Source organism: Chenopodium album, chromosome 13 (assembly GCF_948465745.1).
Source record: "Chenopodium album chromosome 13, dcCheAlbu1.1, whole genome shotgun sequence".
NCBI classification, from domain to species: Eukaryota; Viridiplantae; Streptophyta; class Magnoliopsida; order Caryophyllales; family Amaranthaceae; genus Chenopodium; species Chenopodium album.
In genome coordinates, this window is record NC_137846.1 from 20505524 (window position 1) to 20533451 (window position 27928).

Genomic DNA, 27928 nt, shown 5'->3' on the forward strand with positions numbered 1-27928 from the left:
ATACATGGACACTTCATCCAAGTGTCATGTCCGTGTTGGACACCGTTTCGGACACCGACACTCGTTGGACAATTGAACACACGACAATAGGTCTAGAATCGTGTCCTACTATGACACGATTTGTTGTGCTGCATGACACACCACCTTTCCTACTATGATATGATTCGTGCTTTTAGACACACCACCGTATTATCTTTTCAACTTTTTTTAATTAATGAGAAATTTTAAGTAAAGTAAGATAGATAAAGTAATAGTTAAATAATAGGGTGCCTTTTATATATAGTTCGTTGTTATATGTTTATGAAAAGACTCAAAAGAGTATTATGATATTGATAATATGATTTAGTGTGATTGAATGAGAGGATCGAATGACAATATAAAACTAGAGAAGGAAAAGAGATCAAATAGGCAATTACTTTATAATGATTAAGTTGATAATTCTGTTATATTTACATTTATGATTTCAAGTATAGGTCATGTATAAGAATTTTAACATCGCGTACATGTGTCCCCTATTTTGAGATTGATATTTTTCCGTATCGTATCGGTACCGTTCTCGTGCAACCTACCTTATCCGCACTACAAGTTCAGCAACTTTTCAAAATTTGGCCCCCATAATAGCTTCAAAAGAAACAGGTTTATTACCCTTATCTAACAAGGAAACAATGATATACACAGAAATAAGAGGGATATTCTCTTTTCGAAAAGGCAACATTTAAGAATAGCGCGCACTTTACAAGTACAGCTTTTAAAGGTATGAAAACCTAATCTAACAACATTATTCTAACTTTTGCTATTACACGCAAAACCCACTACCAAAATTACTTTTAATAAGAGTAACTAAAAAAATAACTTTTAAACTCTTCAATGATGGGAAAACTTTTTTATTTTTGTATTATATTATGTATAGTGTATTTCGAGATAAGTTTTTCTCAACTTTAAACTGTGTAAAAAGTAAATTAAAATCGACGAAAATAGGAGGGAGCAACATTTTGAATTCTTAATAATGCTGTAGACCTGTAGCAATTCTTGTAGGTAGTTGGATTTACATAAATTCAATCTGCTCAGAATAACAGAACTACCATCATTCAGATCATACCTGAAACATCATCCAAATATATCAATTTGAGTTATATAATTCAAAGTAATTTTGAGTAGCTTCTTGCTCCTGCATAAAAAACATCCAAAGGGTTGGTCTTGTGACCTGTAGATCGAGACATAACACAAGCCACTTCCAATCGAAGTGATAACTTCAGATATACAGGAGAGAACTCATTTGACAGGGAAAAAACAAAAGTCTGGAGTTATATTACAAATTTAAAGTAGCATATACACGTAACAATCCAGCCACACCAATAGCATGAGTAGACTTTCGAATTTTGGCAAAGAAAGAAAACCCAATGTCATGATTTTAAGACTTCAACAACAAAGCAATATCACAAACTGAAGTAAATAAACCCCATAGGATTATAATTTTTTTTTAATATGATACAGAGAGGCCTCTTGTCACTGCAACCGCTCCGAAGCCATGCAGCTTTAGAGTTCGAATCAAGCAACAACGAAAACCTCATAGCCAAAGGATGACTTGCCATTCGATAACACAACCAAATGGAAGAGAGAAAGAGAGAAAATGACCAGTTAGAGGAGCTTCGTACATAATTTGCAACCAAAACTCCTTTGTAGCGGCTAAAGGGACAGGATGATCGCTAATCCAGAAACTATTCCACGATCAAAGCAACCATCCTTTTTCATGTCCCTTTCCTCTCTTATACTTTAAAAAGGTTGCAGCAGCCATCCACTGCTGTAACCCAGTTACTGCCCTGCCTATTTCCTTCCATATTTTGTAAAGGGTGGAAAGCAAAAGGACGGCCAGGATTGATTCCAAAGCAATCAAAATCTTTGCTGTAATACATGCTAGTCACTTCAGAGCCAGAAAAGTTTGGACTTTTGCAATCAGAAACTTCCTTTGAGGAATTCAGATTTCCACCTTCAGACTGAAGAACTTCAGAGCCTGATGAATGCGAAGAAAGAAAGGTCAGTTGATCAGATGTCTTTTTTGTTTCCTGTTTATTCTTCGCATTCTCAAGATTCTTGGTGTTGAGGAAGCGTCCACCAGCTCCCCTTGCTCGACGGCAAGCATGGCGGTGCCTTGATTCATGAACATATGGCTGTGATTGCAACACAAACAGATGAGTTTAGTAAACAAGTAATTACTACGTATATGTTACTCCAAGCAAAATAGAAAATACATTTTTAAAAATCATTTCAAGTACGGAGTAGTTTATCAAATTATATCTGGAAACTAAATCCATGAGACTGTCATCTATGGCGGGGAATTTTAGAGAAGGGAGAAGCAAGAAAGGCAATCTGTTAACCTAGGAATTACACTACATTCTCTTTATTTTGCAAACCAAAGTACATGGGTTAGATGTTTAGCACTAAAATATTTCAAAAATAGATAGATAAATATACAAAAACCTCCTTGGAAGTTAGAAACGCCAAATACAAACCTTTCCAAGTAATCATTGGGATACATTATCAGAGAACAACATTACTTAAACTGAGACAATAGTAGAAAAGTAGAATAAACATGTATTATGTTTTGGGATTTCATCACAAAATGACCTTAGGCTCAATGTATACTGAATCAAAAACTCATTTATTAGTGATGCAGGTAAATTAGTAGTAACTTAACATTTTGACACATAAATTGGTGCAATGTGCAGAGTTGTTTCACCAACAAATTGAGAGCATATATCAGTTTGAAATATATGAGGATGAAAGGTTTCCAATATGTTACAATTGAGATAGAATTAAAAATCAACTAAACTGACTTTTAGAAAAGAAAATATAATACAATTGGAGGCTTACAGTTTAACAAATGCATTATCAAATCTCAGAGTGGTACCTTATCCTTAGTTGACCGGTTTTTCAACCCTTCCTTTGCTCTCATTTTTCGGCGACGCATAATACCATGATACTGTTTAGGGTTTACATAAATAGGCCCATCTTCAGTTGCCACACTAAATGGAAGCATAGCTCGCCCCTAAATTTCAAAAAGGACAATTCTTGTCACGAAACCTTGTATTCCATATGCAAACAGTAAAATTTTCCAAACATAATAGACCAGTGCACACTAGGAGCAAAATGGCAGACCACCAAACAAGAATTAGCTAGCTTGTTCACCCTTTAATTCCGGAGAATGTGTATGAACAAAAATATCAAGTTACAATGTATCATAGCATAGACTAGTACACCACAAACAAAAAAAATATTGTTTTGTTATAATAGCAAAACAGACAGACTCCTGTTAAACATAAACATCATAATAATTCATACTTATTACATGATGCACAATCAGGTAAATACCCATAAAACTGCATGAGATTAGATTTTTTGTAATTAATATTATATATATCCTAAAACATGACAGTTACAGAGAAACACTGAAATACAAAACATGAAGATAAAAAAAAATTGTAAAAGCAACAAACCGCAGGCTGAGTCCCATAAAGTGCATATAATCCATGGCATTGATCAAGAGGATGATTTGCATAGGCCTGAAGAGTTTATTTGAACAAGATTAGTATACTAGGAAAAGAAACCAGCTTTGTATAGTTAAGTTTATCAATAGAAAGACTTACCATTGGCTGACCAAGTCCAAGCTCAACATAATTCTTTTGTTGGGGAAGAGGGAACTGCTGGAAACTGTTCATTTGATGATCACGGCCATTGTTTTCTTTTAAAGAGTTCTTGTTATCCTCTGAACACAAGAATTTCATAAATTAATGATCCAACCAATAGTATTACAACATGGACAAAGAAAGCATTACAAAGGAAAAAGAAAGAAACATGCTGCCCGATATAGGAGCACAGTGAGATTTGCTTCTTGCCTTGGAGTATAGCATAACCTCTCTGCTTCTTAACATCTATAAAGTACAAACCAATGTAGTGGTCTAGTGCATGCAGGGTAACATTAGAATTTTACTAAAGTACTCTATTTTCATCATTAGTCTATCAGGTGACATATGGAGTTGGTGGACATGGACTTGGTGGTTAAGCTATTAGAAAACTGATTACATGAACCGTCAGATTGAGAAAGATAGAATAACAAGACTTACAACAATTAAGATGTGCAATAAAACCAAGCAAGACTTTAACACAAGACTTCAAAATATTTTTCCTCTCAAAATTGACAGTGTATAAAGTACCACAATGGTGTTACAGGAAACCAGGCAATGGATCAAACAATAATTGATATTACAAGATATCATCATCTACTCCCGCAAGCTTCAAGCTATCCAAAACAAAACAAAAAGGATCAAGGTAAATTGCAGCAAAGCAAAAGTCATAAATGTGCATTAAGTCCAACTTTTACCATCTTCCAAATGGTTTCATACTCTCAAGAGAAAATGAGTGAATTTCCTATTTTCCAAGATAGAACACAGCTGCGTATGTTCACTCCTGATTCTCCAAGGACAACAAACTCTAGGTCTTTACACCTGGAAATTGTTTTCTATCCATGACAGGATGAAATGTACACTGGAAGCAGAATTACCCTAGGATTCACTAACCTATTTCATACATCAAAATTTTGGAATTGGTCATGAATTCCCACTGATCTCACTAAAGTATGACTGAACAAAGAACAAAAAAGCATTCTAACTAATTGTTGTAAGTAGTGCCTTCAACTTGAACTCCAAAAAATGATCATAGACAGTAAAAATATCCTTCAGAAGTTTAATTTCTTCCTTCATACCATGCCACTCAAATGATGCAGTTTAAGATATTGGACAAGGAGTTAGAGGTCTTCCATTGATATAATTGCCTGCCCCAAGATATTAGTATTGAAGTACTGCTTCAAATAAAAAGCAATGCCAGTCCCAAAGAGCAACATCACACATTTACACTCTATCATAAACTCGAATAATGTGCTGAATACTTTAACCATGTTTATTACAATTTTCCTTCATCTCACTATAGAAGATTCCAAAAAGTAGTTTATACCATAATGCCATATTTCAACATTTTAAATGTGCTAAATTTAGGGATAAAAAGCATACCATTGTTTTCAACTCTTTGTACTTAGCCAGTGAAAGAGCTTAAAGTCAGATTGAGTCATACACAAAAGTACTGTTAGCAGCAAAAAGAAGCCCTTAATTGAGATTTTTTTTTCCAATAGTCTAATCAACAAACCAGAAGACTACCACAAACTGGACAAATATATATATCCTCAATACAGCAATAAGATATTTCAGGCCACAAAACAAGCGTAAAGTTTTTGCCAAATTGAGCTTTCCACATATTACATACATTATATAATTGTGATACTAATGAGAATGTAACATGGCTCACATACACAAGAGCATAAAACTCAGAAAAGTTGAAATCCAGAAAATTACCAACAGAAAAGGAAAAATGGAAGACCCCTTGTTTTTCTTTCTCAGATGCTCCATTCATCATGTGCTCCGATTTTTGGTGCTCACCAATCCAATCGATTTGATTGAGATTCGATGAATTCATTTCATCTTGTGATCCAGCAGCAACCCACCAAGGCATAGACCCAATAGACGAAATCTGTCGATTCGTTCCACTCTTCTGCATCCCTATATACCCTTTAAATTGCTCTTTCCAGTGTACACCCTATTCACCTGTTAGGAATTTCATTGACAACTCGGAATTAAACCCCGAAAATCAAGAATGATATCCACTACCCTAAAGTATACAACAGATAAAAGCAAAAGACTACAGCAATCAAAAGCTCCACTCACCAACCTTCCAAAAAGATTTAGATTTTTGTGGTAAAAAATTAGTCCATTTCATGACAATATAGCTCAAAATCCCCCACCCCAGGACAATATATATTCTCTTGAAACTTTAAAAAAAAAAAAATAAATAAATAAATAAATAAATATGAAATTCCAACTAAAAAATACAGCATAAATAAGAAATCAGCCATAAAATAAATGATCCGGTAATTAAAAAAAATTACTAAGAGGGAGTGTTTCCTGCAAATCTTAAACAATCTACAGTATAAATCAACATAATCTATGCTAAACCTCAAAAAATAAGATGAATTTTATCATATGACATAGTATGATAATATGAAAAACTATAACCTATCATCATATTATGAAAACCACCACTAACAAAAGAAAAGTGCCCACCAAGAAAAAATCATCAAAGATTCCATCTTTTTTAACATTAAAAATAAAAAAAATCAACATCCATTTAATTAAATGAGCAAAACACAAAAATTTACCCATTAATTATAAATAACACAAAGAAATAAGAAAAAAAATCATTAAAGATTCAATTTTTACTACAATGAACAGTGCAAAAACCCACTTAAAGAACACAAATAATTAAGCAAAAAAATAATTACCAAACCATCATAATGAAAGAAAAGGAAGCAGGTAAAGAAGAGTAAGTGAAGAGATGAGTACCGTTGAAGAAAAATCAAAGAAATAAATGATGTTAAATTAAGGAAGTTGAAATTCGACCCATAATATGAAGAAAATCTAGTCTCAAGGTAGGAGACATAAAAAAGGAGGAGAGAAGATGGAAGAAGATAGAGACTGGGTTTGGTGTTCTTATATGAGACTTGTGGGGACAATAATGGAGTAACCAATCGGGTAACGATTTCATGCAAGGTTCTTTTTTTATTAAATTTACAGTATTAAAATTAATAATTATTAATGATGATTTAAAAAGCACTATGATTTTTTAGTTTTTTGTTTTTATTGATTTATATTAGTCGGTATGAAGTCTCACCATTGTAAGTTCGAGGACCCGACCCCCCTAGAGTTGGGAGGGGTTGGGTGTAAGAGGATAATGAAAACTTGACCCTACTTTATTAACCTAATTTAAATGTCTTAATCTATAAAGATGTTATTAATGAGAATCAAACTTCCAACGAGATATTAAAAGTTTGAATTATGTATTACTATTGGATTGTGATAGATATTGAAGAAAAAATTTAGGAATAATAATCTCAATTATCGATTATTCTTGAATAATCCAAACTTTAAGTGGCGTTTTCTTTTGAAAGGAAAAATATAGTGTTACCTGATTAAAATGTTAGATTTTTTAAAAAAACAAAAAAAAAAAGTTTATCACGTGTCAGACGTTAATTGGTTAAAAAAAGAAAAAAAAAAAACCTAGCAACCTCCATCCTACCGCAACCCCACCATCTCCCTCCCCAACCCCACCGAAAACCACCTCTTCCCTTGAAACCACCCACAGCCCCACCCCCTTCCTTGAAACCATCCGCATCCCCACCCTCTTCCCTTAAAGCCACCATTTTCACCCCTTGCTTTCCCCAAAACCACCACAACCCACCCCTCTTCGCTGAAAACACCACAGCCCCACGCTCGGCCTTCCATTGAAACCACCACACCCAAACCTAGGTTTGTTATTAAGGTGGTTTCAAGTGCCGAAACCACCACATTTAAACCTAGATTTTTAGGTAATTGGGGTTGGGTTTTTGGTGGGGCTAAGGGAGGGGGTCAGTTTCCGATAGAGGTAAAAGAGGGTGGTTTCGGGTGAGGGGCTGAGGAAGGGTGGTGTTGGCGGTGGGGTTGAGATGGGGTGGTTTCAATTTTTTTTTTTCAGCTTTTTATTTTATTGTTTTAACATTTGTTTTTATTTTTTTATTTTTTGGATCATTGACGTGTATTGTTAACATGTGTCTAAGTAACCTGGTATAATACTTTGTTGATCGGTTTAGGCCTGTTAGAAGATAACACCAATTAAAGTTGGGATTATTTAGGAATAACTCGATAGTTGAGATTATTAAAAGTAAATGGCCTGAACTTGGAATTAATAGAACTAATTTTTCCAAAATTTTACATACCAATCAATTAACATTCACATTGTAATCAATACTTCCCAATTTGAAATTTTCTTAATCTTATGTTATTGTTAACTCGATTGCCAATGCAATAATTATTCTATCATTTTCATCCATATAACACCATGAATAAAATTACTTTATATTATGTATTAGCAATTCACTATATTCATTATTCAATTATTTATGGATTAGCAATTTTAGTACAATAAGAAGTTCACAAACTTTTATATGAAGTTGTTTATACCGCGTGATCAATCCCCATGGGGTTACTCTATTAAGGTTAATTATAGGGGTTACTTATTTAGAAATATAGGAGTTATGTTGTTAGTCTTTTAAAAGTTACTTTGTTATTTAAGTGTTACTCAGTAAGTATAATAAGGGTTATTTAGTAAGTGTATTAGGGGTTACTTACAGAGTGTATGACCAAAGTAATTAGATTTTTCATACACAATATATGTTTTTTTTTTTACTTCTTTATATATTCTTCAAGCCATAATCATGATAAGCTTTAAATATTTGTTAAAGCTTTTATATGGCGACAATTATCATATTATTGAATTTATATATAGATCTTATAACATTTTTTAAGTTTTCAACTAATCATTTGTGATAGAAGCCTATGAGAGGTACTTACCTAGCTCGAGTACTTATTTTACGACATTATACAAGTGCATGAATTTCTTAATGGTGATTACATACATTTTAATGCTCCTTCCATGTTTAAATAAGTGAAACGTTTTGATTTTTTTTGTACTATTCATCTAATTCACTTTGACTAATATTTGTGATTTGTGCATAAAAATAACTATAGTCTTGCGGATACTTGTTAAAATTGTCTCAATAAATAATTTATTAATATTCATCAATTGTTATAATTTTATCTGTTAATAATTAAAGATATTATCAATCAAAGTGTTACATGAACATACGTACACAAAGGAAACGTTTCACTTATTTAAGCACGGAGGAATAATCAAATAGGCATCGCGTGCATCAATTGCTAGTATATTAAAGGGAGGTGAGTTAGGCGGTTGAAATATGCAAATGCCCTCGTATCTCCATGACAAGTAAGCTATAATAGTCCACTCCAAAATACTTGTACCAAGTACGAGTATAATTTAAGGTTAGATTAAGAAAAGAATTGGAAACCAACCACTTTAAAGGAAATGGATTTACATTAAGCATTATTGGTTAGTGGAGAATGATAAGTAATAATTCCATTTAACAAGCCGGTGTAAATGCTGTACAGAAGGAGCCTTAACTAAGTCATAATACCTATTTAAAACTCTAATTAATCATTTTAATGACTTAGATGATGTAACTAATGATGTATTGATTCGACTAACTCATCAAGTGGTATGCCTTTTATTATTATTTTTTAAAATGTTTGTAAGAATAATTTAATCATTTTAGTATATCTTAGTTGTTTATATATTTTAATTTAGTTGCACTTGTTACTCCTTTCGTCTTTATCCATTCTACATTTTCCTTTTTGGTCTGTTATAAATTATTTTCTTGCACATATTGTACGACAATGTTGTATCTTTGTTTTTATATTTAAAGTTTTGCTTTACACCTTCCCATATATGTTTGAGAAAAAAGAGGTGAGTATACGGATAGGTTGTGGGTATACAGTATACTCACTTCTTTTTTCTCAATCATATGGTTTTTTTTTTTTAATTTTTATTTTTTTTTTTTTTTTTTTTTTTTTTTTTTTTTTTTTTTTTATTGTAGTTTGCAGTCAGCAATCAAGCTTGGGAGAGATGGGAAGTTGGTGGAAAAACTCACCTTGTGATTTTAAAGTCGCGAGTTTGAACATCACTAACTATATTTGCAGCTAAGCTCACTTAATTTGTGAGAGATGCTGATTCACTTTAATTTTATATCTAAAGGTCACAATTTTGAATCTCACCATCTACATTAATTTAGAAGTAGTGATTCCTTTACATTTTTTTCAAAGCTGGCCAAATCCAATTAGCTAGAAAAACTCCAGGTTTGTGTATAATATAATTTAAGACACAGTCCGAGTCGATTTTATTTTTTTGGGGGGATTTTGGGAACCTAAAAGTTCATTTTAGTAAATATTTTGGTCCGAAAGCTCATTAGTTTTGGTCTGAAATAACGGGTTTGGGCACAAATTTTTTAACCCAAATGATTACCTCTAATTTTTCTTATGTATTCAAGTGTTGACCGATGTATAATTTTTTTGACCGATGTACGGTTTTTTTGACCGATGTATAGTTGATACTGGTAGACTTGTTAATTGGGTAGTTTCGATTGGGTTATTTCATTTCTAGTATATCATCAGGTCGCGTTCTGGTCAGGTCACTTTGGATTATTTATCGCCTAGTCAATGGTAAATAGCTTGATTTGGGCCAGGTATCGAGTCGGGACTTTGAGTCAGGTTTAGGTTAGGTCATTTCGAGTCATGTTATTTTAGGTCGAGTTGAGTCTCGGGTTATTTCTAATTGAGACTTTGGTTCAAGCTCAGATCGAGAAATTTATTACTTCTTCCGTGTTTTAATATGTGTTACAGTTTGACCAACACATAATTGTAGAAAATTTAATTGACTTAAATTAAATAAGAGGTAAGTGGGATAGTAGTAGTATTAAAAAATTGTAAAAGAAAGATAGTGGCATTAATAGTTTATTAAAAAATAATGAATTGAATGTGATAGGAAAGAAATAATAAAAAAGTATTTGGTTTGGACGAGACCATGAAAGGAGAAGATATAATATTAAAATGTAGCTTTTTTCTAAAAAATGGAAGTGTGACACTTATTAAAACATGACCGCATTTGGTGAGTGTAACACTAAATAAAATACGGATGGAATATTGTTATTTTTAGTGATAATATCATTGTTATTACTGTCATTAATGTAACAATATTGTTGTTATAATAATATTGTTGTTATTCAGGCGTTCGCAAGGACTCTGGATATAGGTGCTTGTGCAGCTGCTTACATATTCAGCAGGATTGGGTTCGGTATAGCTAGAGGAGTGGGGGCCCAAATTGTATCTCGGCTTCCCACTAATTTCTTGTAAATTGATTGACTTTGTAGGTTTTTGTTAATATTTTATAATAATAATAATAGTAATAATGATGATGATGATGATGATGATGATCAGGACGACGACGACAATGATGATGATAATACATAACCGTACTTTTCTAAAATCCATCTGTGAATTTGTCCCAAATTTCTGGGGTTTTTCCAATAATCTGGGATTTTGATTCTCATCCAATCCATGGATGAGAATTTTATTTATAAGGTTCTTATAGTAATTGGAAGGTGATTTGGATTCCTATAGGTCTGGGATTTGTCATCAACTGGTCGATCAAAACATTAGGCGCTGTTTGAGGAGGTCTCAACTTGGAAAGATGCAAAGACATCGAAAATCATTGCTCGCGTTAAGCTTGAAGCGGTGGAGGAGGAAGGGTAGAAGAGAGGAAGGGTAGAACATCCCCACCCTCAAAGTGCCTCTAATGGATCGGAGATTGAACCCCCAACCTTAAGGTTGGAAGGTGCAATCTTTTCCACTAGACTAAGCTTAGATTGGTATGTAGCCAGCATAATATTACAATTAGGGGTGAGCAAACCGAGTACCCGATCAAAATTTAAGAACCAAACTCGAAATTGGTTGCGACCGAGTCCTAAAAATTGGAATTGGAACCACTTCAACTGTGTCCCAAAACTTAGGAATTGGAATTGGAACTGGAACCGCCGGGTATCCACTTACTTACATAATTGTTAAGATTTAATACAAAATATAACACTTAATTTGATACATTTTCAATTTTAGTGTATATTACTACTTATATTTATATATGCATGAATCAATTTTATTTATGTTAGGTACTAATAATATATATTTTTTTTATTAACTAGATACATTTAATTTAATCTTTATTTAAAAATATATATTCGGATATCCAACTGATTCCTAGTCTAAAAAATTGAGAATTGAAATTGGAACCGATTGCAACCACTTCCTTAATTTATTACCCGGAATTAGAATCACCAGGTCTAATTCCGGATCCAAACCCGCCAGTTGCTAATTGGTTTCAATTTTAATTCCAGGTACTCAGAATTTTTGCTTACCCCTATTACAATTTTCTCATTGTAAAAAGTAAGTATTTTGTACACTATAGATAAATTGATTATACTATACACGTGAGATTGAACCCACTTTCTTTTTTTTTTTTTTTTTTTTTTTGAAAAAGTAAGATACATGGAAGTGAGATTGAACCCACTTGTTGCTACAAACATAATTACTAATTTGAGAATCGTCAAAATCAGGCGACCCTTGGTGTTTTAATACCAACTTTCTCAAACAACAGATTCCGACGGGCCATCAGCGAATAGATTGGATTGGCTTGCTCTTCGATTGTCGGCGAACCCCCTAGACCACCGAGGTGCCAATGGTGGTTGTTTTTTTTCGAAGAGACCACACCCAATCTTCCCCCACTTATTTCCCTCCGGGCCATGTTGAAGAGCCCATCGAGCTAGTTGCTGTTGGGGCTATTCCATACTTTCATAGTTCTTCGCGAACGGTGCTCGCTTTTGGTGGTTATCTGGCCACCTCATTCCGATTATTTCTGGACCATCCTAGACATATTAGGTAAGGCGATTTTTCTAGTGGGTCATCCATCCTTGTTAGTCTAAGCTAAGGGAGGGGGTCTTGTTTTATTCGTTTGTTTCCTTTGATTTAGTTTTGTCTTTTCTCGGGGATTGAGTCCATCTCCACTTCTACTGCCTTTTCATTGTGTAGGTTCTTTTCATTTTGTCGGTTCTTTATTTTCAATTTGTAGGTTTCTTTCTTTTCCTTTAATCAATCTTAAGGATTTAGTTTTTTTTTTTTTTTTTTTTTTTTTTTCTTTTTGGTTTTTGGTTCGAAATAGCCTTCATTTTGCTCTAATGTGGTTAAGTGCATTGCCATTAATTACTTAATGCTCTTATGCTTACTCACTTGAACGATGATTTTGATGAAAGCATTGTGAATTTGCTACTAATAATAATTGCCACTTTAACATCTATAATCGAGCCATAGTCTAAAATTTTAGGAGGAGGGTAATACCATTTTTTAAAGAAGGCGAGTTTGTTTGTGCTGGAACTAAGTATGATAGAAGGCTGAAATTTCTATGTTTTGGTTTACCTAGAAATGAGGATGACAATGTTATGCATTGGAATCTTATTATTGCGCACTAGAGTTAAATCTTGCAGCTTGTGCGCATAAGGTTCACGATTAATTATGAACAACTTTGTTCCTTAGTCATCATTCTTGATAGTAGTAATGTCATAGCCCTTTACATAAGGGCATTAGCTGAAATCAAGCTTCATTAACTAAATGAGGCTTATGAGGACCTTGGCAAGGCAACCGAGGTTGACCCTATATATAACTAGGACATTCTCCGTGAGTTGAAGAAAGTGAAAGGCCTAAGTTGCAAGGCTAGCAAGCTCAATGGCAAGAGAGGTACCGAGGATTCTGATCTGACTCACTCTACCTACAATAAAAAGGAGAAAATCATTGTGTTGTCGGCTACCCTAGTTTGTACCGACGATCAGAGTGGTGGTACGAGTTTGTTTGTCATACCGATGAGAAGGAAGAGGAGCCTATTTTACCATGTCTAGTTGATAACATCGATGATGGTTCTAGCTCTATGGAAGGGAGTGAATTATGGCAGAGCCACATGTGTGCACGGTGGTGCACATGCACCACCAGCCCCCGAAAAATAAAATGAAATTTTAGCCTTCCCCCCTCCCCTTTTTTTTTGCAATGGCTCAATGGCTGAGATGTTCAAACTTATGAAGTATAGGGTAAAAGATGATGTAATATTTGAGTTTTAGAATAGGTGTAGAACAGGTTGACAACTATCTAAGACTTATAGGTCCATGACCTCCACCCTCTATTTATTTAAGGAAAAATGGAAACTAATAACCCCACCTTTGTGTTTTCTACTCAAAACAAACCCACCTTTTCGAAATTTGGAAACAATTCCCACCTTATACCCCCATGTTCTTATAAAAAGCCTTTTAACAGGTTACCTAAGCAACAAGTTAACCCTTTCCATTCCCCTCCATCTTTCTCGATTAATCCTTTCTTCTTCAACGAATTTCCATGGCTGATACGAAGTGATAAAAAAAAAGTCGAAAATTTAATTATTTTTAGGAGAAATCAAACATTACGCCCTCATTTCAGTCGGCGGTCGAAGCATTTGCATAGGAATTGCTTTTCGAAGAGCAATTTGTAGGTGACAACATTTTGAGGTAAATTCGTCAACCCTAACTTGCTTAATTTTGTTTAATTGTGGTAATTGGTGTATGTTTTAGTATAATTGCGTGTATATGAGGTATTGTAGTGAATTAATTGATGAATTGTGTATGCTAATAGTTCCAATTAGTTCATGAACCCTAATTTGCGATAAAACCCCCTTTTGATTTCATATTGTTATGGATTGTGTTAATCTGAAATTTTATCATGGTGGTGTATTTAAGGAAGGCAAAAATGGTTTCTGGGAGTATTTGGGAGGGATGTATAGGACTTTTGCTGTTGACCCTAACGAACTATGTTGGTTTTACTTGAAAGAGTTAATTGCTAAATGTGGTGCTTACAGTGGTGATTTGAAGCACTACCACAAAATGGGGAATACATAACGCATAATAGAGAAGGGTCAAGTTAGGTAGGCGATCTCTTGAATTCTACAGAAAGCCTATGTAAGATGTGCGCTTTGTATATTGAAACTTATAGAGCGCCTCCATTAGTTAACCGTTCTATTTGGTTTTTTATATTTATATAGAAAATGTGACTTTAGATATACATCCCCTTTGTTTGTTAGCCGACCTATTTGGTTTTAGCAAACATAAAGATAAAATAAAAATCTAACTTATGATGCCTTCCCACAACGTACCAGCCGCCCTCCCCTCTCCCCTTCCTCTCTCCTCTCCTCTCCTCTCAAACCCTAGAAGGCCAGAAAACTTTTTTTTTTTTTTTCAGTTTCAAAATCAAGACCAACGCATATCATATAAATTATTTCCCTCAAATTTCTAAAAATTAGATTTGGTTGCATTGAATCTAGAAGTGAGAATTGAAGAAGAAATGGAGAGGGTTTGGAGCCGGAGATGATAAATGAAATCATGGATTCTACTTTTCTACTGCCACTTTCTCTTCTTCGTCCCCTAGAGTTGAATCAGTTTCCAAGAATAGGTAATGCTCTACTGCAATGTCGCCATCGATCGTGCAGGAGAAGCCGTGTGGAGCCAGAGAAACCGCCGTTGTTTGATCTTAATTCGTCGGCATAAGGTGTTGCTGTTATAAATAGGATGGTGAAGTCTAAAGATGCATAAATAAGGTATATAATGATTAATCTCATTTGTGTACGAATGACGTGGGGAAAACTAGGTCGTTGGGCTAATTCTCCCTAAGCCAAACAAAATTTATAAACACTCAACAAACCTAAATACAAGTATAGAGGTAAGTCAAGTGTCGAACCCAAAGGAACGGTAATGTCTAAGTGCTTCCAATTATGTGCCTAAGCTAGGTCGAAGACTAAGGGTAAAAGAGGACACTAACAACTACTAAGACAAAGAAATCAAACAAATAAAATGCTAGGGATTAGGATTCACTTATATTAGCAATGAACAAAGCAAATTGGTTTCGGAAGTTGACTAAGTCAAGCAATGTGAGGGAAGATTAATTATGCAACCAAAAGAGCATATCAAGCTATTCTCCTAGAGGTCTAACTAGCGTCAACTACGATAAACTCTAGCTAGGAAACATCACAAGACACCTCAATCGTGTAAATGCTAGCCACAAATCAATGGTCCGTATCAATGTGAACTTACAATGCAATCTAGTGTGAATAACTAGGGTGATCAAGCCTAAATCAAACACACACATGCACATAATCAATTAACCAATTTAATCACATTATCAACTCCATCAAAATCCCCAATCTACATCAATCCATTACATACTATAAGCTTCACCAAATCCCTAACCAAACAACTACTCTAGAAACATTATCAATTCAACAAACAACTAAAGTAATCAACAATCAAGAATCAACAATCAAAGAATCTACAATAAAAGAAGAACAATTACTCTAATCAAACATCAATCATCAAATCATCAAAATCTAATCAAAATCAAACAATCTAAACATGAATACTAAACAAAACAATAAATGAGATAGAGTTTAGAAATGCTCATTGATAATAGAGTAGATCTCCAATACAATTGTCACCATTGGATCTTCAATCTCTCAATCACCATTGAAATTCTTCACTTTCTCTCTCTAAAATCTACTCCTAAAACTAACCCCTAAATCTAGAGAGAGAAGCTCTCAACTAAGCTAAGAATATGATCTAATTCTATTATTAAAACTTTCTACAAAAATTGGGTTCAAATAGGTATAAGAAGAGAGAGAAAATCGTCAAAATCCGATCGGAAAAGACCCACGTTGGTGCGGCCACACAACAGGGGATGTGCGCCCGCACAACCATGGTGTGCGGCCGCACATCCTTCGTGTGCGCCCGCACATTCTGCGCGTGCGGCCGCACGCAGCTGGGTTTCTTCGAATCTTCAACTCTTCAAGCTCAAGGGGTGCACACATGATTTATGATGGTGATGGAGGACAAGGTAGGCAGTAGCTAAGGCTTAATATTGAGGGCACACACTTCCTTTGAAGGGAGCACAAGAGAAGAGCCAAGACTTGGAACTTTCACTTCTTTGCATCTTGAGCTTCCCAAACTCCATGAACTTGATCCTAAAGCTTCTTCCACCATAATGGATCACCAAAATCACGACCCGAACCTCTTCCAATACCTACAACCACGAAAATAGAGCAAATAAAGAAGAAAAGACTAGAAAACCAACGAAAAGCACAAAAGCTACAAAATAAGAGAAGAAAGGTAAAACTAAGAAACAAAGCATAAAACTAAGCACTTATTAAGCATGAAAGCTATGAAAAGAGAATAGAAATGACCTAAATGCTCGTCAAATGTGTGCCATTTATGACACACATCAAATACCCCCAAGCTTACCTTTTGCTCGTCCTCGAGCAAAACAAAACCAAGGGAGTGGAAATGACGAGCTTATTAAAACAAACTAAAGAAGAGACGAGATGAGAATATACACTAACTCACTTTCGTAGGAATCACGGTTGTTTTTAGCTACAACAAGCCCTTTAAGCCCCAAAGTCTCCTATGAGGACGAGTGAGGTCTCGTAAGGGTGTCCTAAGAGTTTTACCCATAACTCTCATAGTAATACAAACAAGGCAAAGCATGAAAAAGAAAACAAAATACAAGAAAAGCAAATAAATGTTCATGAAAGGACTTTTTGCAAATGTACATGCACAAGTGGATGCAAATCTTTCTAAACAAGTAAGGGAGTGCACGTTCCAAGATACCCAAGGTTGATTGAAACATAAATATGCTAAGCATAGGAACTAGCTTTCACAATCCACTTTCATCCCAAACGATCTTACCGCGTTCTTCCTAATAGCTTCAAATCGACCTCAAATGAGCATCCCAATGATTCCACGAAGGAACCGGAAAAAGAGAATTTTTAGGCTACTCGACATCTTGACTTTTGCATCCCCTCTCCCTATTCCTAAAACTCACATTCCTCTTCACCGATGAATGACTCAACCATTTAGGTTAAAAGGTCTTTCCCCAAGGTTGTAACGTAAGGCAAAAGGGTGAAGGTAGGCTAAAATTTAAAATTTGGTGGTTTTCCTAAAAGTGAAGCCAAGAACGGCCAATTCTTAGAATCACAATCAAGTAGTCACCAAACAAAAACAAACTAACACCCCCAAGCTTATTCAAAGCTATAAATCACAAACATATACACAAAAAGCGTGAGAACGCTTCCCCCCAAGCTTAAATGGAGCATTGTCCTCAATGCTCAAAAAGGGAGAAAACTCACATCAAAATATTTTTGAATTTTTCATTTTTCACTTTTTTTTCTTTTTAAATAGTGCTTTGTCCTCGCCTCTTTTAACTTTGGACGGCTTTTTAGATTTTGCACTTATTTGTCCATGCCTTTTATAATGTAGGACGGCTTTTACTCATACTCATTTGCCATTATTCACAAGGAAGAAATCACACAATCTTGCTATCATTAGAACCAAACATTTCAACTTCTCCACCACAAACTCCATCAAATATGATCAATTGCTTCACAAAAACCAAGAAAAGAAAGAAAATGAAACAAAAGGCCAAATATCTAAAGATGTGGCTTGAAAAGAAGGTATAAGGCTCAAATGGTTGCAAGAAGGCAAATGTAAACCCAAAAATAAAGAAAGAAACAAACTATCCTAAAAATGAAAAATACCACCCCGAAAAAGGTGCCTTTATCCTCCCTAAATGGTTCGGTCTCGGATTCAAGATCTATGAGTCAAGTTTCAAGATTAGGTTTGCAAAAAGTCAAGGATCCATGCCGCTCATACAAATAAGGTAGAAGGCTTGAAAAACATAGAACTCACATGGTTGTAGCAAAAACTCACTATTGGTGTCAAATCGACTATAGGAAGCAACTACCAAACGGGCCACAAACAAGTAGAATCCGGCTTCATGTTCCCACTAGTTCTAACCAACTACCTTAGCATGCTTTATCCTAGAATCAACCAAGCGTACTCTCAAACCGTGCACACCGTTACCATTTAGGAAGAAAAGCATTCAATTATACAAGTCCAAATGTTATTATGTCCAAAGCAAGAACAAAACAAAACACGTTGCAAATTTTCCTTGATAGAAACAAAAATCTTTTTGGAGTTTTTCAAAATAAGAGAAACATGGAAAAGCATATACAAAGGTGCATAACACATAAGAATCAACATCCCACCAAACATGATAGAATACCCTCCCCCAAGCTTGAATGAGACAATACACTCAAACATAAATCATATAATCCATGGGAGGGGAAAACAAGGAGATCAATCCAACAAACCAACATATGTCCAACATGGCATCATCCACTAGAGAAAGAGCAAAGAAAGATATTACCGGATTTGAGGTGGGTGTAAATACCCGCAAATGACCCAATTAAACCTTTCATAGCTAATTTCTCAAGAATTGAACCTTGTTTCCATGTGCTAGTAAAAATAGGAGTCAACCTTCCTTGATTCTTGATCCAAATCGAAGCACCAAAGTATATCAAGTCATGTACCTAGCAAAAGGCACACAAACATTTCCATGAGAGAAAAAAGGAAAATCTAATCTAAAACACGGGTTACTTCCCGAGAAAGGCTTGCTTAAGGTCCAAGCTTGACCGCTCTAGTAAAATAATATTGCAAAGATCGCAAGAGCTTGTCAAATGCACTACTACACATTTCATAAGAAAGTAAGTGTGCACATGACAAAAATAAGGCATGCAACAAGCATAGTGCACACCTATGAGGAGAGAGATGCCAAGGGAAGGAAGAAGAATCAAAAGAAAACTCAACAAAATAAGAAGAAAAAGAAAAAGAAAAAGAAGAAGAAAAGGAAAAAGAAGGCAAACTCTCCTCAAAATATTTTTGGGTGGCAACATCACCCTTTTCCCAAATTGGAGACAAATGAGCCACATTCAAATCATCATAGACAAAAGGGTCCCCAATAGGCTTACCAACAAAGGAAGGGAGAAAAATAGGGCAATAGGGGATGTGGTTAAACTTTTGAGAGAAAGGGGTATGAGAAAAAGGCAAAGGGTTAGCTACTCCCTCAACATAAGGTCTCACATCACCAATGAGGGCATGAAAATCAATCATAGAATCCTTAAAAGAAGAACGCTCATGATCACCATCTCCCTCAAACATCCAACTCCCAAGAGGTACCACATAATCTCCTCCATTACCTTCATGAACAATAGCTCCCTCAACTTCCTTAAAGCCTAGAGTCTCAAAACCATGCATGAATGGAGGCAAATTAATTTCAAAATCATCTCTCTCCCATGAAGCATCATCAATGAACTTGCTTAAAAGGCTATGCCTATTCCCTATGCACTCAACAAACACATTTGTCATAACCTCAAACGAGTCCAAATACTCATGGATAGAAGAGTCACATTCATACACTTGAAACTCATCACAATCAACAAAGGAAGAGATGTCTAGACTTAAAATTTCATCAAACTCATTATCACTCTCGACTCTCTCTCCTTCACTCTTATGCTCAACAATAGGATCCTCACACACTCTTGGTTGCTCGAAATTACCATCATCACCCTCAATACACACATTAGATTTGTAACTTTCACACATAAGCATCAAGGATGACAATAGGCTTCCTAGCTCTTCATTTCTCCTTCTTCCCTCCTCGAGACGTTCCTCACTCTTTCTCATCATCTCCAATTGACTTCTTAAACAATTAAGAGTCGACTCTTTGTTAGGCCCAAGATCATCACGAAGCTCAACATGCCTAATTTGAGTTTCCAAGGTAGCAATAAGAGAATCAAAAGGGGTAGGAGATTGAGGCTCAACAAGAGAAGAAGAAATACAACCAAAGGTGGGATCATCATCATTACAAACATGAGCATTTTCATCAAATAGGGGGTTGGGAGCATTTTCAAATGTATGAGATTTGTTAGCTTGAACATGCAACACATTATCATGAACAAAAGAGGAAATAGAATTGGAAGCATTTGTTCTAGGTTCAACTATGGGATTATGTGACACATCATGGTAAATCATGCTAACATTGGAAGAATTAACACATTGCACATCAAAAATAGAAGCACGTTTACCCTTGTTATAAACTTCCCAAGCAAACCAAACATAAAATTTCCAAGCATCTTCAATAGAAAATGCTCTAAAATCACCATTATGCAATCCTTCAACTATATCCCTAGTTTTCTCATTCAAACCATGATAACAAATCTCACAAGCTTCCCAAAGACTACAACAATTATAGTCAAGAAATTCCTTAAGTCTATTGAAATGAGAGACATGCCATTTTATATTAAGCAAATTGAGGAAATGAGAGACATGCCATTTTATATTAAGCAAACAAAAGAAATCAAATAAAAGAAAACTATAAACAAAGACCTAGACTCAAGCAATCAAAAACACTCAAACATAGACACCGTTCCCCGGCAACGCGCCATTTTGACGTGGGGAAAACTAGGTCGTTGGGCTAATTCTCCCTAAGCCAAACAAAATTTATAAACACTCAACAAACCTAAATACAAGTATAGAGGTAAGTCAAGGGTCGAACCCAAAGGAACGGTAATGTCTAAGTGCTTCCAATTATGTGCCTAAGCTAGGTCGAAGACTAAGGGTAAAAGAGGACACTAACAACTACTAAGACAAAGAAATCAAACAAATAAAATGCTAGGGATTAGGATTCACTTATATTAGCAATGAACAAAGCAAATTGGTTTCGGAAGTTGACTAAGTCAAGCAATGTGAGGGAAGATTAATTATGCAACCAAAAGAGCATATCAAGCTATTCTCCTAGAGGTCTAACTAGCGTCAACTACGATAAACTCTAGCTAGGAAACATCACAAGACACCTCAATCGTGTAAATGCAAGCCACAAATCAATGGTCCGTATCAATGTGAACTTACAATGCAATCTAGTGTGAATAACTAGGGTGATCAAGCCTAAATCAAACACACACATGCACATAATCAATTAACCAATTTAATCACATTATCAACTCCATCAAAATCCCCAATCTACATCAATCCATTACATACTATAAGCTTCACCAAATCCCTAACCAAACAACTACTCTAGAAACATTATCAATTCAACAAACAACTAAAGTAATCAACAATCAAGAATCAACAATCAAAGAATCTACAATAAAAGAAGAACAATTACTTTAATCAAACATCAATCATCAAATCATCAAAATCTAATCAAAATCAAACAATCTAAACATGAATACTAAACAAAACAATAAATGAGATAGAGTTTAGAAATGCTCATTGATAATAGAGTAGATCTCCAATACAATTGTCACCATTGGATCTTCAATCTCTCAATCACCATTGAAATTCTTCACTTTCTCTCTCTAAAATCTACTCCTAAAACTAACCCCTAAATCTAGAGAGAGAAGCTCTCAACTAAGCTAAGAATATGATCTAATTCTATTATTAAAACTTTCTACAAAAATTGGGTTCAAATAGGTATAAGAAGAGAGAGAAAATCGTCAAAATCCGATCGGAAAAGACCCACGTTGGTGCGGCCACACAACAGGGGATGTGCGCCCGCACAACCATGGTGTGCGGCCGCACATCCTTCGTGTGCGCCCGCACATTCTGCGCGTGCGGCCGCACGCAGCTGGGTTTCTTCGAATCTTCAACTCTTCAAGCTCAAGGGGTGCACACATGATTTATGATGGTGATGGAGGACAAGGTAGGCAGTAGCTAAGGCTTAATATTGAGGGCACACACTTCCTTTGAAGGGAGCACAAGAGAAGAGCCAAGACTTGGAACTTCCACTTCTTTGCATCTTGAGCTTCCCAAACTCCATGAACTTGATCCTAAAGCTTCTTCCACCATAATGGATCACCAAAATCACGACCCGAACCTCTTCCAATACCTACAACCACGAAAATAGAGCAAATAAAGAAGAAAAGACTAGAAAACCAACGAAAAGCACAAAAGCTACAAAATAAGAGAAGAAAGGTAAAACTAAGCAACAAAGCATAAAACTAAGCACTTATTAAGCATGAAAGCTATGAAAAGAGAATAGAAATGACCTAAATGCTCGTCAAATGTGTGCCATTTATGACACACATCAACGAATTTCAATGTTCAAATTCGTTTTTTTGGTTTTTTAAGGTAATTATTATGAATTTTTAGGCTTTTTTTTAGTGCTCCCCAGTTAACATTCCATATTGACGAAGATTGTCAATATTGATGGCAATTTCGCAATTTTGACGAAGCTTCAATTATTTTAATGTTTTTATTTGTTGTAGCTGACATTGCATTTAACTTAACGTTAGAAGATGGTTAACGCTTAGTCCGAACACCCCGTTTTCTGCAAATCAGTTGCTCTTTCCCACCCCGTTGAAGTTGAGAACACAATCCTCTTTGCTCCAGCTCTCATCCTATGCAATCCTGAGTTGCGACACTTCAAAATTTGTTGGAGTTTGAGACAGTGAGTTATGCAATTCATGTTTGAAGCCCTTAACCCACATGATGTGAGCTAACTCGGTGCACAGATCTGAAACTGATACCGTCGAATTGGTAAGTTTTATTATCTGCAAAACCCTAGTTTTTCGTAAACCCTTCAATTGAAATTAATAGTGTGAATTGTTGATGTTGTATGGTGCAATTGGTTAAGATATGCTTATTGTGGATGAAATACATGAAATTGACTATCTTAAATTGGCTATCTTAAATTATGGTGATTTTTTTGTTAGTTAGTTCTGCTAAATATTAATCAAAAATTGGAATTGGGAAATGAGTAGGGTGTAGGGTGTAATATTGGGCTAATTGTGTTGATGGGAAATTCACAATTGTATACGAATTGGGAAATGAGGGTCAGTTGTATATGGATTGATTTAAATTGAATGTGTCGAGTGACTGTTGTTCTGGTTGGGGGGAAATGTGTACGTAGTGCAGTTGCTTATTTGAAATTTGAAATAGGAGTGATTTATGTGTTTACTGCTCTTGAAGTATGTGAGTTTAAAAATGAATGTATTATATTGCAGTTGTGATATGGATTTCGAATCTGATTGTGGGGAAATGGGTGAACCTGTTGAGCAATCATGTACTGATGTTGAGGGGGGCAACTGATAACTAATGGTGTTGTCCCTGATGTCCCCTCTCTAAACTGTATGACATTGAATGTGCCTACCTTTGCTGAGAGACTAGCTGCCTTGTCTCCAATTAAGACGATTGAAATTGTGGAGTCCATTGTGTCAACAAATCAACTGAGCATGTACTGTTATGTTGAATCACCAAAACTAGGGATGGTTTTTAAATCCTTTGAAGATGTAGAAAGCTACTACAAAGAGTATGCTGAGTAGAAGGGTTTTGGGGTAACTAGAGTTGGTTCTACATTTTCCAAGAAGGATAAGGAGGAGCGTAGAGGGGTGACATGGAGGTGTAAGTGTTGGGGTCCACCTGATATGAGGGCGAGGAGGGAGGCCAAGAAAAGGGCTAAGGCCATGGAGGTATATGGCACAGGAAGTATGATTAATGGTGAAATAGGGGAAGATATAATGCAGAGGGCGAAAAGGACCTCCAAAAAATGTGAGTGTGGTGCAATGTTATACGCCGGGGTTGACAATGATGGATTGAGGGTTATAAGGAAATTGAAAAATGAGCATGATAACCATACCCCTAAACCTAGTGATGCTAAGTTGGTGAAGGAATATCGAATGAAGAATTACACCTCCAATAATGTTAGGAAGAAACTTATAAATTATTATGAAGAAGGTGTCCCTATAAGGCAAATACAAGGGTGTATAGGTACTGAGACGGGAGTGGAAAACCTCCCTAGTGTTAAGGACTCGAGCATGAAGTTTACAAGGAAAAGCGGTTGAAAATGGAAGATGGTGATGCGGCTGCAATAATGGCGTACTTTGACCGTATGCAAGAGGATAATCAGAATTTTTATCATGCACACAGTTTAGATGAAGAGGGCCGACTGAAGGACGTATTGTGGGTTGATGCTCGTAGTAGGGTCGCTTATGAAGAATTTGGCGATGTGGAATGTTTGATGCCACTTACCTCACTAATGAGTATGAGTTACCTTTTGCCAACTTTGTAGGGGTTAATCACCATGGTCAATCTATATTGTTGGGCTGCGCACTTGTTTCACATGAGGATTCGGAAACATTTGGTTGGATATTTAGGCAATGGTTGTCATGTATGAGTAATAAACAACCTGGGGCTATTCTGACCGACTAAGCCGTTGCAATGCGCAAGCCTTTGGCAAAAGTGATGCCTAATGCCCACCATCATTGGTGCATTTGGCACATAATGAAGAAAATCCCAGACAAGCTCGGAAAATGTGAAGGGTAAGAATGTATATGTTTTGTGTATTATGTAAGTTTGTGGCACATATAACCTGGTCTGGATCTTGTAGATATCTTTAAATGTTGATATATGTTATTATATCTTTTAATGGTATTATGGGTATTATGTAAGTTTGTGGCACATATAACTTGCTCTGATACCATCCAGTAGGTCATATGAATATGGTTAATTATAGTAGATACTTCAGTCAGGTACTGTAGGGAATATTTCAAGCATCTCACACTTGAGTCCCACTGTGATCATACACTTAAGCATGGTGGCGTCCAAATGGAAGGAAGCTAGAGTAAAAGAGTCGCCAATAAGTTTTAGGAACTTGTAAACAGTTCACAGGGTGAAGGTTACACCCCTTAACGATCCAGGAAATCGCTAACTCCATAGTGGTTTGGAACCATGACTGAATATTCGGGGATTAAGGTACAAATCCAACCTAAAAGAGATTGAACCTGCCCTAAAAATAGGCCTCTACTTTATTCTTCTCATATTCATGTGCGCTTCCTGACTAACATACAATCAATAGGTTAACCCTAAACCTGTTTATCTATGTTGGTTGAATTTAATGCACAAACAAAACTATTATTGGCAATCACTTGAATTATAATCATATTAGCCTAAAAAAGATTATTAATTATCTTATTAAGCTTGATTACAAGTACCAATTCCCTTTAAACATGCATAAAAGGCGTGATCAAGCAATAACAATAATAAATATAATAACAATCATCATCATAATAATAATATTCTCAATCTCATCAAAGCATAACAATATTAGCAAGATCCTAGGCATGATACTAACAAGATTAATAACAAACCCTAGCATGTTACTAAACATTAATGATCAATTAGCCCTAACATGACACTAACATGCTATTAGGAAAGTAATAGGAAGCATCATAATAATATACATGATATTAGAAATTTTAGTTATTACCCTAAACATGATACTAGGAAGCAACAAAATAGTTTAAGCATGATTTCTATATCAAAATTAACAATTAAATTACTTACTTGGATGCCTCGTATCTCTTTCTAATAACAAAATACACACGTTAGTAACTTCAAAGAAAATAATAAACAATTAAATTAAATAATTGAAATAGAGATTAGGGACCAAACCCTCAGAAATTATCAAACCTTTCACGTCTAGGGCGAAGGCAACTTCGAACTTGGCTAGGTATGTCTAGAACTTGTGAATGTGGAATTTTTTATAAGGGAAGGTTTAGAAAAAGAAGAGAAAGCTTCTAGATTTTAGAGAGAAAATAGAAAGAGATGATTGGTGATTGTTGATTATTGCTGATGGAAAACGGAGGAAATAAGACCCCTATTTATAGAGAAAATAGTCCGGAAACAAATCAAGTCCTATTCGGAATAAAACTGGCATCTGTCGCCAGGCGACAAATGTCAGCGCCAGGCGATAGGATTAGCGCCAGGTGACAGCTGTTAGCGCCAGGCGACAGATTTGTCGTCTCGCGCTAAGTCAAAATTAAAACGTGCTTTGTACGCGGAATCATCTTCTTAATACGATTAAGCAGCTAATTCCGCGTTAAGCAGATTAAAATCATATTTGTGCCAAATCACATATTTTATTCAAAATAAAACTCTTTAAAATATAATAATCACTCCTAATCTCATTAGAATTAAAAAGAACCTTGTAGATTTTTCTAGAAGATTAAAATCAATACTAATAACTTTAAGAATAATAATTAATAAGCCCTCCTCTAGATCATTGGGCCACATGTATAAATCATTTTGAACCCAAATTTAGTATTTAGGCTATAACTTCCTCATTATTCATCGGAATTGGGCTTATAATATATCGTTGGAAAGCTCTTTACGAGCCCAATCCAACTACACTATTATTGGACCCTTATCATGGACCAAACTAAATTGGACTGGCTATTTTCATAAATAGAGTAAGAAAAGAAATGTTTTCAAAAACAGAAAGAGAGATATTTTAATAAAAATATCCACATTACTAGAATTTTCACACTTTCACTTCGTTCGATAATCAAATGATGTGAAAGATATTCATCACTGGGTTTGGTTTTGGGGAGACACATTTGGGTGCCTACAGAAGCCTCCACTTTGATTGAGTTTGGAGAAACACAAGTTTCGAAAACAAAAGTCAAAGTAGCGATAGGGACGGAGAATGATTCAAAACGTTCTGCGATCCTAAATCACTCTTGTAACGCCGATACCTGCAAACTAGCATTAGTTAAAACAGATAAAAGAGTTAAGAAACGCGTATCTTGCACCATCGAGCACACGTCTATAGAGTAATCGATTTTTTTGTTTGACGATCTTCCTCAAGCTAGAAGACATCGCCTGAAGACTCTCCGCTTGTAGCTGCCTTCAATTTCCGCTGTGATAGTCTTCCATATCTTAGGGAACAACATCGAAGATTGCTCCGCTTGTAGCGATCTTCTGTAGTTTTGTGACCATCTTCCACATCCTAGGGAATATGATCGAAGATAACTCCGCTTGTAGTCATCTTCAGTTTCACTGCTGTTGATGTTGTGGTCGCGTTTCCCTACTGTTGATGCTCACTCGTCTCTGAACAAAAGAGCTTCTTTTTTAGGAATGTTCACTCGCCTCTGAACAATGGAGCTTGAAAGGAATTTCCACGCGTCTTTGAACAAAAGAGCTTTGATAGGATGCCCACGCGTCTCTGAACAAAAGAGCTTGAAAGGAATGTCCACGCGTCTCTGAACAAAAGAGCTTTGATAGGAATGTCCACGCGTCTCTGAACAAAAGAGCTTTGATAGGAATGTCCTCGCGTCTCTGAACAAAAAAGCTTTGATAGGAATGTTTGTTGAGATTATTCGGTTGTCTGCGAACAGGAGCTTTGCTGAATGGTTGTATTCAGTAAAAATCAAAAGATTGCCAAAAGACTTTGCCGGTATTTTTCTTAGGGTTGACCTAAGGTGATTGACTGACTTGAGGTTGACTCAATGTGTTTTGACACGTGTGTGACTCTTATGTGATTTAATGTGTTTTGACACATGTGTTAGACTCAATTTGAGGTAACATGACTCAACGTGCATGACTCGTGTATGCATGTGCTTGACTCAAAATGCAGAAAAGCAAAAAATTTCC

At 35.5% G+C, this 27928-nt stretch overlaps 1 protein-coding gene across 1 annotated transcript; it reads right to left on the reverse strand.

Annotated features, from left to right (window-relative positions):
* Window positions 1-1221: 1221 nt before the first annotated feature.
* On the reverse strand, window positions 1222-6587 carry LOC145574688 (nuclear transcription factor Y subunit A-10-like). The gene is made up of 6 exons (XM_081632529.1): window positions 6447-6587; window positions 5403-5651; window positions 3645-3763; window positions 3495-3560; window positions 2909-3046; window positions 1222-2168 (listed from the first exon to the last, which is right to left on the reverse strand). The coding sequence occupies exons 2-6, from the start codon at window positions 5602-5604 to the stop codon at window positions 1767-1769; spliced, it is 927 nt and encodes a 308-aa protein (XP_081488655.1). The 5' UTR covers window positions 5605-5651; window positions 6447-6587; the 3' UTR covers window positions 1222-1766.
* Between the last annotated feature and the right edge of the window lie 21341 nt (window positions 6588-27928).